At 59.3% G+C, this 18,866-nt stretch overlaps 5 protein-coding genes across 5 annotated transcripts; 3 read left to right on the top strand and 2 right to left on the bottom strand.

The window, feature by feature from the left end:
- The first annotated feature begins 428 nt into the window (after window positions 1-428).
- SDRG_09104 (hypothetical protein) lies at window positions 429-2,439 on the top strand. The gene is made up of 8 exons (XM_008615017.1): window positions 429-769; window positions 818-909; window positions 960-1,269; window positions 1,323-1,687; window positions 1,734-1,884; window positions 1,929-2,102; window positions 2,151-2,258; window positions 2,307-2,439. The coding sequence occupies exons 1-8, from the start codon at window positions 455-457 to the stop codon at window positions 2,412-2,414; spliced, it is 1,623 nt and encodes a 540-aa protein (XP_008613239.1). The 5' UTR covers window positions 429-454; the 3' UTR covers window positions 2,415-2,439.
- Window positions 2,440-2,530: 91 nt separating this feature from the next.
- On the top strand, window positions 2,531-3,894 carry SDRG_09103 (AGC/PKA protein kinase). Its single transcript, XM_008615016.1, has 4 exons — window positions 2,531-2,662; window positions 2,707-3,016; window positions 3,065-3,492; window positions 3,541-3,894. Exons 1-4 carry the CDS (start codon window positions 2,569-2,571, stop codon window positions 3,789-3,791), a joined length of 1,083 nt encoding a protein of 360 aa, XP_008613238.1. The 5' UTR covers window positions 2,531-2,568; the 3' UTR covers window positions 3,792-3,894.
- A 101-nt stretch (window positions 3,895-3,995) lies between these two features.
- On the bottom strand, window positions 3,996-4,834 carry SDRG_09102 (hypothetical protein). Its single transcript, XM_008615015.1, has one exon. The coding sequence runs from the start codon at window positions 4,804-4,806 to the stop codon at window positions 4,030-4,032; it is 777 nt and encodes a 258-aa protein (XP_008613237.1). The 5' UTR covers window positions 4,807-4,834; the 3' UTR covers window positions 3,996-4,029.
- Window positions 4,835-5,178: 344 nt separating this feature from the next.
- On the bottom strand, window positions 5,179-7,348 carry SDRG_09101 (cysteinyl-tRNA synthetase). Its single transcript, XM_008615014.1, has 4 exons — window positions 6,509-7,348; window positions 5,763-6,459; window positions 5,486-5,714; window positions 5,179-5,434 (listed from the first exon to the last, which is right to left on the bottom strand). The coding sequence occupies exons 1-4, from the start codon at window positions 7,338-7,340 to the stop codon at window positions 5,315-5,317; spliced, it is 1,878 nt and encodes a 625-aa protein (XP_008613236.1). The 5' UTR covers window positions 7,341-7,348; the 3' UTR covers window positions 5,179-5,314.
- A 162-nt stretch (window positions 7,349-7,510) lies between these two features.
- SDRG_09100 (hypothetical protein) lies at window positions 7,511-18,786 on the top strand. The gene is made up of 7 exons (XM_008615013.1): window positions 7,511-8,437; window positions 8,490-17,752; window positions 17,792-17,937; window positions 17,984-18,095; window positions 18,144-18,252; window positions 18,297-18,409; window positions 18,465-18,786. Exons 1-7 carry the CDS (start codon window positions 7,561-7,563, stop codon window positions 18,720-18,722), a joined length of 10,878 nt encoding a protein of 3,625 aa, XP_008613235.1. The 5' UTR covers window positions 7,511-7,560; the 3' UTR covers window positions 18,723-18,786.
- Window positions 18,787-18,866: the final 80 nt, after the last annotated feature.

Below are 18,866 nucleotides of genomic sequence, written 5' to 3'. Positions count from 1 at the left end.
ATCCGGATAGCCGCCGCCGCCGTCTTCAACCGGGCTCCAGGATCATGCAATCATCGGCCCTTGGCGCTACCTGAGCTGGTCATGCGCTCGGCGCCAACGACTATGTGCCTCCTTGTCCTTGGCGCCATCGGACTCGGGTCCACCGTATTTGAAAAGCACTTGGACGGCGTATGTCGAGGCCAGCCAAGCATCGAATTGACCAGCGACTGCATATTTCTCTACCAAGGACAAGTGTAGGAGCGACTGCACGCGCACGAGAGCTACCTTTGCCGGGTCGAGCTTACGCTTGGTGCAGGATGGAGTGGATCCTCAGAGTTTAAGTTTTGGCGCGGTCCCACGGCCTTGGCCGCAAGCTTTTTCACTATCGATTTATGTATGCAAATGGGGGCTTGCGGCCATGTGCTAGATGTTGGCGCGTATCCGGATATTGCATTCCCAACGCGCACGCCCGACCATGCACCGCGCGACGCCAGGCAGCGCCCGGAAGGGCCGTCGCGAGAGCGGGTCGCCGGGCTTTGAGACGCCGCCGCTCATGGTGCGCCAGCGCCTTGCGTCCCAGGAGAGCGTCGATCCGCCCTTTCAGCGAACGCTCTTCCGCGACGACGTGAGCGGCGCGTATGGCTCCATGCTCGACGAGGACGACGACGAGGACGACGATGAGGATGGCGAAGCGTACGAGTCTGAGGACGAGCACGCGGCCATGCAGCGCATGGCAAACCGACCACTTGGCAAGAAGCGCCTGCCGTGGTACCGGACCAAGCCATCTATGGTATGCTGGCGAACGCAGTCGCCGCGGTGACGATGACCATCGATGTAGCGGGCAGCAGTGGACGGGCTCGCACGCGTCATGGGGTATACATGGCTCTTCTTGCCGGTTCTCTGTCTTGCCGTGGCCTTTATCTATCCACAGTACGCTACACAGCGCGCTGCCATGCAAGCGCGTCATGACCGGTGACTAGGTACTTGATCAGCGTCGTCCAGTCGTCGTCCGGCTCGTTGACGTCGCACGGCCACAGCCAAGCTCAAGCCATCTCGACCATCCAAGTGCATGTAGATGCAATGATCCACGATATGGACGCGCTCAAGAAGGCGCATCGTGATCAGTCGAGCAAAATGAACCAACTGCTCGTCCTCCACCAGCAGACGACCAAGACCGTCGAGCACATGGCTGGCGCCGAGCATTCCTCAACGGAGCCGATTCCACGCTCCGTCCTGGAGCACATGGAAGAGATGGTGGCTGGCGCAGTCCAAAAGGCTCTTCTGGGCATGGTACGACCCTTCCTATGAAATCGTTGAATTTGATGTCTTCTTTTGTGCTGCAGACAGCTGACGTCCAGAGCATGCTGGCCCCGCTCGAGTCGACAATTGCGTCCCTCTCGGGGCAAGTGAGCACTCTCAAAGAGAGCAGTCGTGCCCAGGACACCCGGCTCCAGTCAACCGAAACGATCGTTGCTGCCTGGGATACGAAGAACCCCCGACCGGATGCGGCCGACTACTCGGAGGCGCATGTGCAGCTCGCCCAAGAAATGGCGCGCTTCAAGGCCGACTTGGCGACGTGGATGCGGGAAGAAACGAGCCGCGTCTCGAGTGAGCTCCGGACGACTCTTGCAAGTAGTACATCGTCCAGTCCAGGACGCATCGACTATGCGAGCCGTGCCAATGGCGCCCGCGTTGCCATGTACAAGAGGTACGAAGGCGGATCTAGCGTTGTGTGTATATTAATGTTGTTGTAGTGATTTCTTTGGGTCGTGGGTCGAAGCGCTCTTTATGAATTGGATGTCGCCAGCCCCGTACACGTCGCCGTCGTACTCGGACTTTCCGCTCTGCTCGCTTCTGGGCACCTCGTGTCCGCTCACGAGCTCCAACCCCGAGACTACGATTACGGTACTTGCGCGAATTCGTTTCAAGTTGGCTCATCTTTCATACAGGACAGTCCACTGGGGCAACCCCCCAACTGCTGGAGTCTCCAAGGGTCCTCTGGGAAGCTCACCATCCACTTTCGAGATGCGATTCTGGCCGACACGGTGCAACTGTACCGTCCCGAGACCACCGACAGTGCTGGAACGAACGCGTCGACTGCTCCAAAGATGTTTCAAGTCACGGTACGCATGCTGCATCATCTGCGCTCCGCCAATCAGAGGAATGTTTAGGGACTCGCCCTCGATCCTGTCCTGCAGCGCGTTCTGTCGGTCGACTTGGGCACCTTTGAGTTTGCAGCCGGCGGGCCGTCGACGCAGGAGTTTGCATTAAGTGGCCTCGTACGTTCCTCATGATTCCGCCCGCAAGACTGATGTGAGCGTTCGTAGGCTGCACGAACCCCCGTCGACGGCGTGACGCTGCACATCCTCTCCAACCACGGCCACGACAAGTATACATGCCTCTATCGCATCGGCGTCTTTGGCCAAAAGCTCTAATTCCACCACCCTCTCTTTCAAGGTCTTCTGGACGTGGAGGGTTTTGGGTTGCTGTCAATGACTCTAAGCATACATGATGGGGATCAAGACACGCCTGGAGTCAAGGAAATAACCGACGTGTCGACTATTGGTCGGGAAAACGGCCGTGTCATCGATGGGCAGCGGCTCGTCGACGCGCCACCGCGAGAGTGCGTATACGATCGTTTCTACCTCCAACAATCAGAGTGTGCCTGCTATCGACTGGATCGGTACACCTCGTCCTTGCCAATGTGTCCTTCGTATCGCGTGTTAGGCCGATCGCTCAAGGTCAAAAGGGCGCTGAGTCTTGATATGTTTCGTATCGAAACGATCGTGGGCACGGGCTTCCTCGGGTCGGTCGCGACCGCCCAGCACAAGGCGTCGAAGACGTACTTCGCCCTCAAGAGCGTCTACAAGGCCGATGCGGTCGCCAAGAAGATGGTGTCAAGTCTCCTCCGGGAAAAGCAAGCGCTACAGGACCTCCATGGGATTCCCGGCGTCGTCCGGAGCTTTGGTACCTTTCAGACTCGCGACCAAGTGTGTTTTGTACTCGAATATGTCCCTGGCGGCGAGCTCTTTCATTGGTACGTCCCACTGCCTTTGGTGACGTGGGATGCGATGTACGTAATGAGGCTGCACGAATACCGCGTCTTCTCCGATGCAGAAGCCAAGTTTTACGCGGCCGAGCTGCTCGTGTGCTTGGAACGCATGCACGCCGAAGACTACGTCTACCGCGATCTCAAGCCCGAAAATATCCTCTTGGACGCCAGTGGGCATCTCAAGCTCGTAGACTTTGGCTTTGCAAAACCGCACATGACAGCAGAGACGCGAACGTACACGAGTCTCGGGACGCCGCAGTACCTCTCGCCCGAGCAGCTCAAGCCCCAAGGCGGCTACACCCGCGCGATCGACTGGTGGGCGCTCGGCTGCGTCGTCTTTGAGCTTCTCGTCGGGCGCACGCCGTTTTACAAAGGTCGAGGCGACTCGCCGTTTGAAATTTACACGCGCGTCGTGCAAGGCGCGTTTGCTTGTCCCAAGACCGTCTCGAAAGAGGCCAAAGGTAGCTCGTTCTCTCCTTGTCGCTACAGAGTGCAAGCGTTTTGTGTAGATTTTATTTCGCAGCTTCTGCGGCCCGAGCGCAGCCGCCGCCTTATCGATCCCAGTGCCATGCGCGCCCACCCATGGTTTACATCGATCGTCTGGGCAGACGTTGAAGCGCACCAGATCGTTCCCCCGATCATACCCTCGTTCCATTGCCCAGGGGATGTGACCTGCTTTGATGTGCCGTCGCCTCCGGCGCGAGACCCGCAATCTGTGCAATGTACAGCCGCCATGAACGATGCTTTTCTCGAGTTTTAGTACCGAGACGTCGTCCGAAACGTGGAGTGATAGTAGCATCAAGGTCTTGTTTGTGCCGAGGTTGTATACCTTGTGCGTCACTAGTCTCGCTACTCCGACCAGAGTCACATTTTCCGTGAAGCGCGGGTGACCTAGGAGGCATTGGCGAGACTCCGGACGACGCATCGTGTTGCAAGTGTGTACGTCACGCAGTCGACGACGATGTACACTATGAGCAAGGTTTCTTTGTATCATTTTGCTACTCGACAAGAGCATGCAATGAGAGCAATGGTGTCGACTCGGACGCGATTTGGTTTCCGTCGGCGTCTTCTTCGTCGTAGACGATGCGCCACTCGCAGCAAAAGAGTCGCATGAGGTCGTGGGACACGGCGGCCGAGAACTCGGTTACGACGAGCGAGAAAAGTACGACAAACACGTGCTGACCGCCAGCGATCCACGCTTCCTCTTCCGAAGAGAGCGCAACACCTCCGTACGTCTCGATGAGCGACACGAGCAGCGCGACGTCGTTGGGACCCGGTTGGAAGATGCTAACGAGCGTACCCACGAGCAAGACCGGTCCCAGCGTAAAGAAGACGGTGGCGACAATGGGCTTGAGCGAGACAAAGTACAGGACCGCAAGGTACACCTCGAGCGACGCCTTTGAGTGCGCGATGGTGTACTTGAGGCGCAGGTCGACGCCGGCCATCGCGCTGCTGTCGTCCTCATTGCGCTCGAGCTGAAAGTATTCGTGCACGACGAGGTCGGTTGTCGCCGCGTGCTTGATACTATGGGGGATCGTAATGTCGACTTCGCTCGAGCCCTCTTCGAGGCCAAACTTGAGCGTTGTGAGCGCGTAGAACGAGAGATGCGAGAGCACGGAGCCCAGCACGAGGACGAGGCTCAGCGTCGAGAGAGCCCAGTTGAACGGATGAAACGCGAGGTTTCGGATCGTCGACCAGCGAAAGGGGTGCTCGAAGCGCCACGAGAGCGTCTTGAGGTCCTGCGGGAGGCGGAAGCGGTTGATCGGCAGCACCATCTTCTTTGCAAGTCAAGCGACCTTGACGCGACTGGATTCTACGGAGGCACCACGTGATTGGGTAGAGCAAAGGGAATACAGCGTTTGGATTGGATATATGAATTATGAAGACCATTCTGATTGGCTCATACCAATATATCGATCGGGCATCGTGGACTCGATACTTGATGACGCTTACATCGACATTTAACCCTCGCAGAACGGCTGGGGGCAGCGTCTGCTGCCTTGGCGAGAGGCGAGACCGTCTCCTTCGATTACACGAGCACCAAAGCATTTTCATTGATCCGATGCACGCGCACCCAATCCTACGCTCCAACGCTGCCAGACTCTGCGCAGTCTACTGGGCTATGGCGCCGAAGCGAGTGCATCGATGACAAAGGCAACTGACATCACACTCGTCGGCGCGACGTGTGCCGGCATGACGGTACCGTGGTCAACTTTACGTCCAAGTTGCTTATACATGTAGGACGGCACCAGGTGTATTCAGGTTGCCCCCGGATCTATGAGTCTATTGATGGGTCGCCCAGTACTTATCGTGCGACTTGATGTGCTTCTCGAGTTTCTTCAGCAGCTTCTTGCGCGCTGTCTTTGTCAAGTCGAGACCGTTCTCGTCTTGCGTTGGCACGCCCTATCGTTCGCGGTTGCTCAGCAGCCACCCCGAGCACACGGCGCCGTGTACCTCGTCGTCAAACGCACCGAAGTGGCCCGCAAATTGAGCCGAGCGTCGGAAAAAGTCGGCGGGTGCGATCTGCATCTCGGCCTCGAACGCGGCTTGCTTGGCGGCCAACTGGACCTTGACCGGGTCGACCGGCGCCGCGTCGGCCTCGATCATAGTTTGCGCCTTCCAGTGCGACGTCCCCGGCGCCACGTCATCGATTTGGATACCGAGGGGCGGCAGCGTCTCGTTCCTACCCAACGTACGCTTGTGGCATACACTCAAGTTGGACCGAGCCTACCGAAGTCGGTCGCAAAGCGCCAAGATCGTTTGGCTCTGCGGGTCCTTGGGGTTGGTCAACGCAGCTTGACGCACGCGAGCGCGGAAGGCGGTAAACTCGTCGAGAATGCTCTCGGCGTGCGCAAGGCCAGCACCCGCGTCGGTGGTAGCGACCGGCGCCGCCAGCGCAATCGACGAAAAGCCTGCGAGCGACTTGTTTAGGCCAAAGAGGTGGAGCGTCTCGAGGACGTAGGCGGCAACGCGGCACACAACCTCGATCGAAATGTCGCGGGATTGAACTTCACGGTGCACGAGCGAGATAAGCTGCGTCAGTTGCAGGAGGACCGCCGGTGTATCAAAGTCATTGCGCAAGGCACGGTCGACCTCGACCTTGGCTTCGGCCAGCGCCGTGAGGAGCACATCATTGGGCGTCTCGAGGCGGCGATGCAGCGTCGATGCCTTTGTGAGGCCAACGATAGACTGGAAGAAGGACGTAAAGCGCTGCAAGAGGACGTTGGCGTCGCGCATCCGGTCCTCCGAGAAGTGCACATTTGTGTTGTACTTGTACTGGAGGCAGAAGAGCCGAAAGGCATCCGAGGACGACCCCGGCGCACTCAGAAAATCTTGGATCGAGATGAAATTCTTGAGCGACTTGGACATTTTGAGACCCTTGATGTACAAGTGCCCAAAGTGAATAAAGTGCTTGCACCACGTATGTCCTAGGCACAGATAGAGGCGTGTTGAGAGCGGACACAAGACTAGAGATACCGGCGGTCGTGTGGTGGTAGCCGTCGCACTGCGCGACTTCGTTGTTGTGGTGCGGAAAGCAGAGGTCAATGCCACCCGAGTGCACGTCGATCGCGCCGCCGAGCACATGGTGCGTCATGGCCGAGCACTCAATGTGCCACCCTGGTCGGCCGCGGCCGTAGCGCGAGTCCCACCCGGGCTCGTCCGCAGTCTTGGACCGCTTCCAGAGAGCAAAGTCCCGCACGTTGCGCTTCTCGCTGCCAATACCAGAGTCGTCGGAGGCTGCAACGTCGCTGATTTCGGTCGCAGCGTTGGGGGCGAGCTTGCCGTACTTGGCACCAAGCGCGACCGTGTCAAAGTACACGCCGTCCGACGTTGTGTAGGCAAAGCCATTGGCCTCGAGCGTCTTAATGTAGGCGAGGATCTCGGGAATGTGTTCGCTCACTCGCGTGATGGCAGAGGCCCGCAAGACGTTGAGCGACGCGAGGTCGGCCAAGAAGGCGGCTTCGTGGTGGCGTGCCACGGCCTCCATGGGCTTGCCCTCGCGGAGCGACGTGGCAATAATCTTGTCGTCAACGTCGGTCATGCCCATGACTAAGTTGATATCATGGCGAAAGTAGCCCGTCAAGACACGCCGCAAAATATCCTGGCTCACGTAGCTGCGCGCATGGCCGAGGTGGGCGCTGTCGTAGACCGTAGGCCCGCAGACGTACCACTTGAGCGGGCCCGAGGACGCTACTGGAAGCGGCTCGACCTTGCCCGAGAGCGAGTTGAGCGCGGATATCGGGCGCGGCGCTGTCGAGAGGAGCCGCCGGCCCGTCGTCGCCCGCCGAAATCGCGCAAGGATTCGCATGGTTTCCAAATGCTTGATTTTTGGCCACTCCAAGCACGCTGTATTAAATGACGTGCTTATGCATACAAATAATAAGCTAATTTAGATGGTAACAAATAAAAAATACAGAGCATTGTAGCCAATCCAGCCTCGCTTCTTGTTCATTTTCCACCAATCCAATGGCGAGACCGTGGAAGATCGAAGATTGCACCAGAAAGGAAGCCAACAGGCCGAGAAGGTCATGGACGAGGACGTCGTCAAGGTGATCAAAGCCAGCGACGACGAAGGGCCACGCAAGAAGGCCCCGAGCGAAGAGGCGCCAAAAGCGACGGCGCCGGAGGCCCGGCGCAAGTCGATGATCCCGAAGCGCGGGCCTCCGGGCGCGACAGCATCGCCCAGCACGTCCGGCAAGGAAGATGGGCCAAAGCCGTGGAAGAAACCGCCTACAAAAGGCGCCGCCACAAGCTCTGCAACGATATCCGGGAAGGAAGACGGTCCGAAGCCCTGGAAGAAGAAGGCCGCAGCCGAGGCTCCTGTCTTGTCCGAGGCCGACGATGTGGTCGTCGTTTCCAAGAAGCCGGCAGCAAAAGCTGCTACAACAGAGACGCCTGCAGCCTCGGGCAAAGAAGATGATCCGAAACCATGGAAGAAGAAGCCTACAGGAGCACCGGCCGACGCCGAGGCCGACGATGTTGTGGTCATGGCGAAGAAGCCTGCAACCAAGGCTGCTACGACCGAGTCTCCTGTGGCCTCGGGCAAGGACGATGGCGCGAAACCTTGGAAGAAGCCTGGTGCCAAGGCGGCAACGACGGACGCTTCTCCAATGTCCGAGACGGACGACGTCGTTCAAGTGGCCAAGAAGCCCAATGCCAAGCCAGCGACCACCGACTCGCCGGCAACGTCTGGCAAAGAAGACGGAAAGCAACCGTCGAAAAAGCCCCCCGCCAAGAAGCTTGCGTCAGAGCCACCGACTGCCAATGCCGACGCCCCGAACGACCAGAGTAGTGCCTCCAAGACCACACGTGCCGACATTGGCGACGTGTCGGTGCTGGAGCCGAAGAAGAAACCTCCAGCTAGTGAGACACAGGCAACTGTCGAGTCCAGCGTTGTTGCCCCAGGTACAGCGACATTGTGATCATCACGGTAAAAACAAGGCTGATGCTCTCGTAGAGACCAAGCTACCGAAAGAAGGCGCACAAACCACCGAGGTGTCAACCGTGGTAGCATCAGCGCGCACAAAGTCGGCACGAAGCATCAACGAGAATTCCAAGAGCAAAGCCAGCACTGGAGACAGCGCGGCGCTAGTGCAAGGGTCCATTCCTCCGAGTACGTCACATCCCGAGGCGGCATCAACCGCAGCACCGACGAGCCCCGAGCCAGGTGCTGATGTGAAGGATACAACGGCGCCAACCACAACGCCTGTGACCACCGCAATGGCCGCGCCGGCGTCACCAAAGAAGTCACCGTCGAGAAAGAAAAAGATGGCTGCATCGCCAGCCAAATCCAAGGCGTCCCCTTCCAAAAAGCAGGCCGAACCAACGCGCGAGGACGCCCCGAAACGCCGCCCCCCGCGAAAGGCGGCGCCGCGACCCCCGCCGTCCAACGGGTCGAGCACCGACGATGGCGACGGTCAACTGCGACAGCCGATTCCAAAGCCGTTTCGGGTGCCCCGCGCCAAGCGCAAAAGTGGCTCTGAGCTCTGGCTCGAGCGTGAAAAAGCGTTCGAGCACTTTCGGTCGGGAAACATCGTCATGCCCGTGCCGGAAGGGCCGCTTGCGCCGACGCGCGTGAGCAAAACATCAGCGTACTGCATCGACTTGCACTTGGTCAAGAACTGGCCGCTCACTGAGAAGCTCGAGCAAGCGAGGCTCGAGTACGGGCTTCAAGTGACGTTCTTTCACGCGGTGACGCGGCGCTTCTTTGGCAACACGTGGCGCAGTCCCGAGATGCCCGCCCATGCAGTCGCAGACGTGCACTTTCAAATGAGCGTGTGCTTTCTCACCGACGTCGTCGACCCCAACTGCGTTGCAATCGTCGAGCTCATTGCGCACGAGAAGAGCACGAGCTCGGCCTCGCTCACGGCCACATCCCACGGCTGCGGCTGGTGCATCCTCCCGCTCTTTGGCCAAAAGATGCTACCAGCGACGACTGAGGCGCAGTCGGTCAACGTCTTTATGGGGAGTCCACGCTACCTGTGGGTCGTCGCACAGGCCGAGTGGCAGGGACAGCCCAAAGTACCGGGTGGGAAATTGCTGTACCATATTCGACCGTACGACCCGCTGCTAAAGGCATATGCGCTGGTGCGAAAGAACGAAATGATCTCGGGCATTGACCGCGTTCCGGGCTTGAAAGACTTGTCGCTTGTGGGCATTTTGCCGTCGAAATTAGACCTCTCGCGGGTCAAGCTTCCGCGCGAGATCTGCACGGCCGAGGAGTTTGCCGTCACCGTCGCCACGTCCAGTGTCTTCGTGCATTTACGCGAAGACCTCGAGCGCAACCTCATTGCGCGCCTCGCCAAGACGCGGCGCGCCTTGTATCCCATCGTGGAGAGCATGGACGGCCAAGTCACGTCCCGCGTGCTCAAGGTCGCGCTGCACAACGGCCGGTGCTTTCGCACGCGCCAGCACACGGTGGCCCTCAAGGCCGAGAATGGGTCGAATACGCTCTCGGCGGTGCAGCACAATGTCAAGCTCAAGGGCTACACGCTGAGCTCATTGGTGGCGATCGTGCTTCTGCTCCAGTTCACGGTACAATTCCGCCTCGTGTGGCCCAAGAACGCCAAGCCCAAGACCGAGAAGGAGCCGCTCCCAACCGAAGACGTGGTCGTGGTGACCATGGGCGCCCGGGCAATTGTACCAAGCGACGGGAAGAAGTTTTACTACCACGACAAGAGCACACCAACGCTGCAAGAGAGCACAAATCAAGCCGACGATGCCATGCTCCACATTGAGCTCAGGAGCGGAACGTACGCGCGGCCGTACTCGGACAACGTCTTGTACACGTCGCCAGCGTGGACCAACAGCGTCAAAGAAGGCAAGTTGGAAGAGACTTTTGCGTCCGTGGACGTCGAAGTGCTTGTCGAAGGCGCTTCATTGAGCTCGTCGGACGAAGAGGCCAACGAGGACGCAGAGAACGAGGTGGAGAAGCCCGATACGTGGGCCGACGATCTTCGAGACAAGGCGGCGCGGGATGCGACGCTCTCGCAAGCACTTCAATCGACCATGAACCCGACGCCAAAGACCGCCCGACCGCAGTACGACCAACACGTAGGCGTTGAGCCACACTTGACGACGATCGTGTCGGATGATGTGGCACCCGCGCACGAGCTCAGTCGCGCGTCCAAAGCTCTTTTAACGCGCCATGGTATGTACGACGACCGTGCACCGAATTCGCTGCACGCTACGCCGGTGCGGTCGCCCAAGCTCACAACGTCGATCGCCGACGAGCTCGCCGACAATCTCAATTTGCTCGAGATTCAGTTTCAGTTTGCAGCCTTTCGCCCGGCTGCGGATCGTACCGTGCCCATGTCAGTCCACTTTGTGTTTCAGTTTTATACGTTTGAACCGACTAAAACCGACCGGCTCGTGCTCACGGCGACACACAGCGCGGCCACGTACCTCCTCTGTCGCCAGGACGGCGCCAAAACCAAGCCGGCCCAAGCGCTCGCGTTCGAAGTGCACACCACGCGGCACTCGATGCTCGAGCCAAGGGCGTTTGCCGAGTACCTCCAGCGCAAATCGCTCCTTGTCGACGTCTACGACGGTGACAGTCTCCTCCCACTCGGTGCGATCGCGATTCCTCTCCACACGCTGTTGCGACAAGGTCAAAAGGTCAAGAAGCACCATGCCGAGTACCCGGTGCAGACGCTACCCACCGACGAGTGTGTCGTCAAAGCCACGATTGGGTCTGTGCAAGTGCTCATGAGTAACTTTGCATCGGCGTCGGCGCCGTGCCCGCGCAACCTCGTCGCCCCCAACGCTGCCGAGAGCGATGTCAACTGGCGACTTTCCGCTGGTGCCCCACGCGACAATGTACCGGGAGAGCCGCGCCACCGAGTCCGCGCGAGGCCGCTTGCCGACTCGAACCAAGAACTGCGCGACCTTCTCATCAAGGAGCAATTTTATGCACCGACGGGTAGCCACACCGCGTCGTCGTCTCGTCGACCGGCAACGACCAGCGACGGTGCGTCGTTGACCCGCGACGAACTCGACTTGCTCTGTACCCGGTTTGCAACGCAGGCGACGCGGACCAACCGGCTCGACGCAAATGCTCTGCTGGCACTCATTTCGCTGCAGCCATCGATCAAGCCCCACTCGAACGCCACGCGTCGTGCTGACACGCAGCAGTTTCTCGACCAGCTCCGCGCGGTCTTCTTACAGGCCCATGCCCAAGGCCTTCGCTTCAAGAGCATGTTTGAATTTCTAGATGCGAACGGCGACGGTTTTGTGACGCCGGCCGAGTTTGTCAAGGGCCTTCGGCAGCTCGGACCGCTCTTTGCGTCGCTGCAACCTGCCGCGGTTGAAGCGTGTGTTGCATACTTTGACACGAACGGCGACGGGCTCGTCAACTACAAGGAATTCCTGGCGTTTGTGCACCAAGCGTGCTGCATCGATCTCCGGGACGAGCTTCGACAAGTGCTATTGCGCGGCCTCGAGAAAGGCCTCGACGTCCCTTCGATCTTTCGACATTTGGATACGTCGGGCGACGGCACGCTCTCGTACGTCGAGTTTGAGACGGCGCTCGCCCAGCTCAGCTTTCAAGTGTCGGACCGAGCAATGTTTGAGTCGTTTTGCAAGCAGCTCGATGCCGATAGCGACGGGAGTATCTCGTACATGGAGTTTATCACGTCCATGGGGCTCGTCCTCCAAGCCCAAGACGCTCTAGTGTCCATTCTACAGCAAATTCTGCAGCGGACTGTGGCCAAAGACATTGACATTGGCGACCTCTTTCACCATGTGGATACAGACGGGTCAGGCGCGGTCTCGTACGACGAGCTCCGCGCGCTCATCCAAGAAATGGACGTCGAGACACAGCTGAGCGACGCGCTGCTCCAAGAACTGATTGAGCGCATTGATAAAGACAAGAGCGGGTCGATCGACGTGGCTGAGTTTATGGCGTTTGTCGGCCTGGCGTACGACCCTGCGACCACAGTCCAGCGCCGCCTCGAGCGCATCTTGACCAAAGCGGCGGCCGCCGGTGTCAGTGTCGCCGATGCGTTCCGCCAATTCGATAACGACCACAGCGGCAGCGTGACACCGAAAGAGTTTCAAGCGGCTTTAGCAAGTCTCCAGTGCCCGATCTCGGACGGTGATCTCAAACGCGTCATGCGCAAGCTCGATGGCGACGGCGACGGGTCGGTCTCGTACAAGGAGCTGCTCTTCTTTTGCTTTGGCGACCAGTCGGCTGCGATTGTGGCGTCGCCCATTGAGACGCAGCTCAAGGTGCTCTTTGACGCGGCGGCGGCCAAGGGTATGGACCTTCTGCAGTGCTTTGCGCATTTCGACAAAGACGGCAGCAACCAAGTGTCAGCGTCCGAGTTTACGTCGGCGCTCCGAGAGTTGGGCTTTGGCGGACTCGATGACGACGTCATTGCCGCCATCGTGACGCACTTGGACAAGGACGGCGACGGACAGATTGCTTTGGACGAGTTTGTGGCGCTTGCGACACCGCGGACGCAGCAGACGATGCGAGACAACAACCGACCGTACATGCGGCTCAAGACGATGTTGACCAAGGCGATGGCCAGCGGCATCGACGTCTGCGGCGCCTTTGCGCATTTTGACACGGCGCACACGGGGGCTGTCTCGTATGGGGACTTTGAGACGGCATTGCGGCAGCTCGGCGGCGCACACACGTGGAGTGCGGTCGATATGCAAGACATTCTGTCGCATTTGGATACCGACAAGTCGCAGACCATTTCGCTTGACGAGTTTGGCGCGTTTCTCGGCATCGCCAAGAGCGTGTCGCTCGAGATGCGCTTTCGGGCCCTTCTTGCCAAAGCCACGGGCGAAGGCGTGCCCTTGGAGCAATCGTTTGCTCATTTCGATACGGCGAGGCACGGCTTCCTAACACCCGCGGGCTTCCACGACGGTCTCGTGCGGCTCAACTTTAACGACGCGAGTAGCGACGAAGCCGGGCGGCTCTTTGCTGTCCTGAACGCAAGCCAAACGGGCGAGGTGACGTTGGCCGAGTTCAAAGCGTTTGTAGGAGGCGCGTCCGACGCGGGCCACGCCGTGATCCCGCTGCCACCGATGGAGAAGCTGCGCGAACTCTTTGGTCGAGCGAGCGCGAAAGGCGTCAACGTCCAACATGCGTTTGCCCATTTTGACAAGGACGGCAACGGCTCGATAAGCCACGCGGAATTCGACCAAGCGATTGCCGAGCTCGGGTTTACATCGCTGAGCGCGGTCGATGTCGCCAGCATCCGGGCCACCCTTGACAAGGACAATAGCGGGTCCATCTCGCTGGCCGAGTTCAAAGCTGTGTACCCGCCCGACGCTACGACATCGGGCGTAGCGCAACCACCAACGACGAGCTTGTCGCCATTGGACGCACTACAAGCGCTGTTGCGTAAGGCCCAAGCCCAAGGCGTCGACATTGCGGCGTCCTTTGCTCACTTTGATAAGGACGGCAATGGGCAAATCTCCCACGCAGAGTTTGACAGCGCCATGACCGAGCTCGGGTTCATAACGTTCACGGCGTCGGACCTCGCAGCCATTCGAAGCCACTTGGACAAGGATGGCAGCGGGTCGATATCGATTGCAGAATTCAAGTCGCTCTACGACACCGCGACAAATACCGAGACATCGTCGCCCTTGGCGAAACTGCAGACGCTACTGCGTCGCGCGCAAGCGCAAGGCGTCGATGCGGCAACGTCCTTTGCTCACTTTGACAAGGACGGCGACGGTGGTATTACGTACGCTGAATTTGCGCCTGCGCTGCGGGAGCTCGGTTTTACCGATCTGACAGCCAGTGATATGGACGAGCTGCAGAAGGCCCTCGACAAAGACGGGAGTGGCGTCATCACCCTCGCCGAGTTTTCAAAGCTGTATGCACCGACACCGCTCGACAACCTCAAAGCGCTTTTGGCCCGCGCGAGCGACCAAGGCATTCCGATGGACGAAGCCTTTGCTCACTTCGACGCGGACGGCGACGGCGTCCTCACAAGCGAAGAGTTTGCCGCAGGCCTCCAGAGCCTTGGCTTGGGTCCGCTATCCGATGGCGACATCAAGGGCATCCTTCTTGTGCTGGACAAGGACGGCAGCGGCAAGATCGCGCTGAGTGAGTTTCGCGCCTTGTATCCGGCCAAGACGTCGGCGCGAAAACCACTTAGCAAACCGTCGTCGGCGCGCCGTGTGACAGCAACGACTGAGCTTGCCGCGTTGCTGCAACCAGTGCAGACCAAGGCCATCGAAGCGCTTCGTAAAGTGAACGCAGAAAGCGTACCGCAAGCGGCTTTTGAGGCGGCACTCTTGTCTCTGGGCGTCGACGGCGTCACGGCAGAGCTCGTATCGGCGGCAGGAGCCCTGCTCGGGCCCTCGGGTGTCGTTGCGCTTGCGGATTTCGGCGCACTGTTGGGTCTCGACGATGGCTCCAAGACATCGGCGCGAGCTGATGCATCTTTGCCAGCAACATTGAACTCCAGTGTTGCCAAGTTTCGGCGCGGGATCGAAGCGGCGACCGCCCGAGGCGTCGACATCCGTCGCGTGCTTACAGCCTTGGACGTCGACAATTCCGGGTCGCTCGCGTACGCGGAGCTCGACACGGGCCTTCTCGAGCTCGAGATCAACGACATGACCAACGACGACGTGATGGCTCTTCGAGCGACGCTGGATCCGTCTCAGTCAGGGCGCATTGCACTCGCGGTACTCTGGAGCTCGGAAGCCACTGTGCAGCAGCAAGCCCCGGCCACGACCGCACGTGCGTCCTCACGGCCCTCCGCGCTTGGCAAACTGCAGCAGCTTTTGACAGCGGCGAAACAAGGTGACGGAAAAGTCGACAGCGTGTTTCAGCAGTTTACGGTCATCGATGGGTGCATTGCCCTCGGCGACTTTGAGCTGGGGCTCGTCGAACTTGGCTTCAATGACTTCGACGACGCCGAGATGACTCAGATTCGCACCGAGCTTGGTCGCGACGGCGTCGTGTCGTTACAGCGCCTCACCGAGCTCTCTGACCCAACGCCGACCGCCGACGCCAAGCCTGCGGTGGCTGCCCCCACAGCTGCAAGACCGATCGACGCTATCAAGCAACTGCTGATGCAGGCCAAAGAAAGTGGCGTCAACATCGACAACGCATTTGCCGCCTACGACAAGGAAGGCAGCGGCGCAATCTCGCGAGCGGACTTTGATGCGGGCTTGCAAGCCCTTGCCCTCGCCGATTTGGCTCCGGACGACGCACTGCTACTCGGCAATCACTTGGAGTTGGACGGAATTATCTCACTCGTCGAGCTCAAGAAACTGTACACAAAGCCCCGCTTGGCTAAAGCACCGTCCACCGGCGACGCCAAGCGCAAACCGTGGCAAAAGCCGCCGCCCAAGACGGCCGCAACTGCGTCCGGCGGCAGCGAGGCCGCACCCGTGTCAACAGACGCTCCCGACGCCAAGCCCTCAAGAACGCCGGCAACATCGGCGCGCACGCTGAAGACCAAAGCATCGGCGAGAGAAATGACCGTCAAGGGGACGCCTCCCGCCGTCGCAGCGCTCTCGGGCTTACTTCTGCGCGCTCAGGGAGAAGGCATTGATGTTAGCCAGGCGTTTAGTCACTTCGACAAGGACGGCAATGGCAAGATCACGCACACCGAGTTTGATCAAGGCATGGCAGCGCTAGGTATGGACAAGCAGCTCAGTCCGGTGGATATTGTGGCGATCCGTACGTGGCTCGACGCCGACGGCAGCGGTGCGATTGCGCTGAGCGAGTTCCAAGCGCTTTACACCGCCACTGCAGAGCAAGCCAAGCCCACAGCGCGCTCGGAGGTCGTGTCCCCGACCACCGCCAAGCCGGATGGTGCGCAGAGGAGCCAAACAATTCCACGACTCAACTTGGCCAAGGCCAAGCCCGCGCTCGAGAAGCAGACGTCGGATCCGGTTCTTGCAACGGCAAAGAAAGGTACGCCTGCGTCGATATCATCCTCGGCGACGCGGCCCGCGCTGCAGCCAAAGCCTGCGGCCACACCGGCGTCGGTTCCGTCTCAACCAAAACGTACTCAATGTGTTGACGCAACACCAACGCCCGGCCGGACACCGACGCCAGAGTCTTCGGCTAAACCGGTGACGACAGCGAAGAGCGCCTTGAAGCAGCCACCGGCAGCCGCGAAATCGCATAGCAACAACGAGTTGCCGCATCCCACGGCTCAACCCACGACCAGCGTCGAGTACCGGTTCAGTCCCGAGCCCAACGTGCGCCTCGTGGAAATGAAGCTGCGGAAAGCGGCGATCGCGGCTGCGGCACGCGGTGTCCGTGCCCCGGCGCTCTTGACCAAGTACGCCGAAGGCAAATCGGATGAGATCCTTCGCGTCCGGTTCGTCGAGTTTCTCATGGAGCTCGGGCTCTCGCTTGTCGACGACCTCGGGTCGGCGGGATATGTGGCGGACGCGCCGTCGCTCATGCACGACAAGGTGTACGCGCGGCAGCTTGAGCGTCTCCGCATGTACAAGCGTCAGCAACAGCGGACGACGACCCGCGCGCAGCGGGATTTGGTCGACGCCGCGTCATTGGCCAACCACGGCCGTCAAAACGACGTCGCTTCCGGCCGTGCGACCGTCGACGCGTACTTGGCGCAGAAGCACAAGATGCTGCAAATCGTTCAGTTCTACCGCGACGGCCACAAGAAGGCGCTGATCCAAGCGCTCTTGAAAGACCACGTGACGACGACCGTGCATCTATATGCGATGTTTGGCTCGATGCTCTTCTTTGAACTCCCCGTGCGCAACCCGTACGGACACGCCGAGCGTTTCCGCATCGAGTGGGCCGACGCCGAGCTCCAACTCGTGACGGACGCGGCCGAGTGGGCCTACTACCGGGACCACGTGCCCCGTGCTGTGGACATTCCAAACGCGCCAACCACTCGTGTCGAGCGCGATATGGTCGACAGCCTCCACGAGCTGCTCCTGGATGGCGGGGACTACGTTGCACTTCCCTTTCGGTTTCTATCGCTCGCGCTGCGAACGCACGAGCGCACGATCCCGATCTCGATCAAGAGCGTCGCCCACGGCCATACGATCGCCGTGATCCAGCTGCACGTGCACCCCGCGCCCTTTGTCGTTCACCGCACATATCGGTTCCAGCACTTTTCGCTTGCAATTTTGCGCCGCTGTCTCAAGTGGGTACCGCCACCGAGCAACGACGAGAATGACAACAATCAAGCCGAGTCGGGTGTGGAGAAGTTCGTCATGTGCCCGGACGCCAACGTGATTGTCGAGACGCGTCCGGTCGAGGTATTGTTGGCATGAACGGGCAAACCTTATGGTTGATAGCGACCGTACGCCCCGCAAGAGATTTACATCAAGTACCGCGTTGGCGACTACCCGAGTCTCGGCGTCTTTTACTTGCTTTTGTACGACGACATGTACCACGCACGCCTGCACGAGATCTGGCGCATCCACATTCAGTCCATGATGCGGTTTGCACTTGTTGAACCAGACGAGATGGACTGGCAAGTTCCCTAGACTCGACCTGCACGCGACCATGGGCCAAGGAGTCCAGAACGAACTCATCGTCAAAGGCGACGCGATGCCCCGACGCGTCTCGTGCTTTAGTTCCCACCCCACCGAGCTCCAGGTAGAATGTCTTTTATTCCTTTCATGTCGCATAGTACTACGTGACTAGTTTAAGCCGAGTGGCATCTTTCAGCTCATTCCGCATGCGTTCAACCGCATTGAAGTGCGCTTTGCGACCATGCAAGTGTGTGCCAAGCAGATTGTCGTCCACGTTGTTGGTAAGGAATCGGGCAAATGAACCAACTAACTAATGGCTGAGTAGACGTCGACAGCCGCGATCTTGTGGGAGCGTGGCTTCTCAACACGACCGTGAGCGAGCCGATTGTGACCAAGGTCTTTGACGTGACGCTTCCGACGGGCGTGCCTGTGCTCAAGGTGCTTTGTCTATTTGGTGTACGGCAATAGGTGTTGACACTATTGTCTATGGTAGAAAATATCGTATCGGAATCCGTGGGACGAAGATCGGAGCTTTGTCTTGCGGAGCAACGACCCGAGCATCATGAAGCCGCGCGAGCCTCGGCTGCAGCTCCAAGGCAACGGTGACGGGTACCTTCGGCTGGCGTTTGCGCCGCACTCGCTCCCGTGCTCCAAGAAGGTCTACCTCTTCATCAACGACCACCAAGACCAGAACGAAGAATGTCTTCTCTTCCACCTCACATGGTCCGACTCGGTCTCGAGTACCATGTAATATCTGTTATGTGATTAGCACGTCACTGTACGAATGACTCAAATTGACTTCATCTGTGATCACACCAATGTCTATGGCGGACAGTCCATATGGTTGCATTGCACCGCCAGCGGTGCGCACGGGCGCGTGTCGAGCTTTGTGGTG

This window comes from Saprolegnia diclina (assembly GCF_000281045.1).
Source record: "Saprolegnia diclina VS20 unplaced genomic scaffold supercont1.29, whole genome shotgun sequence".
Classification (NCBI taxonomy): domain Eukaryota; phylum Oomycota; class Saprolegniomycetes; order Saprolegniales; family Saprolegniaceae; genus Saprolegnia; species Saprolegnia diclina.
Note: the sequence above shows the minus strand (reverse complement) of the source record. Positions and strands in the feature narration are given on the sequence as shown.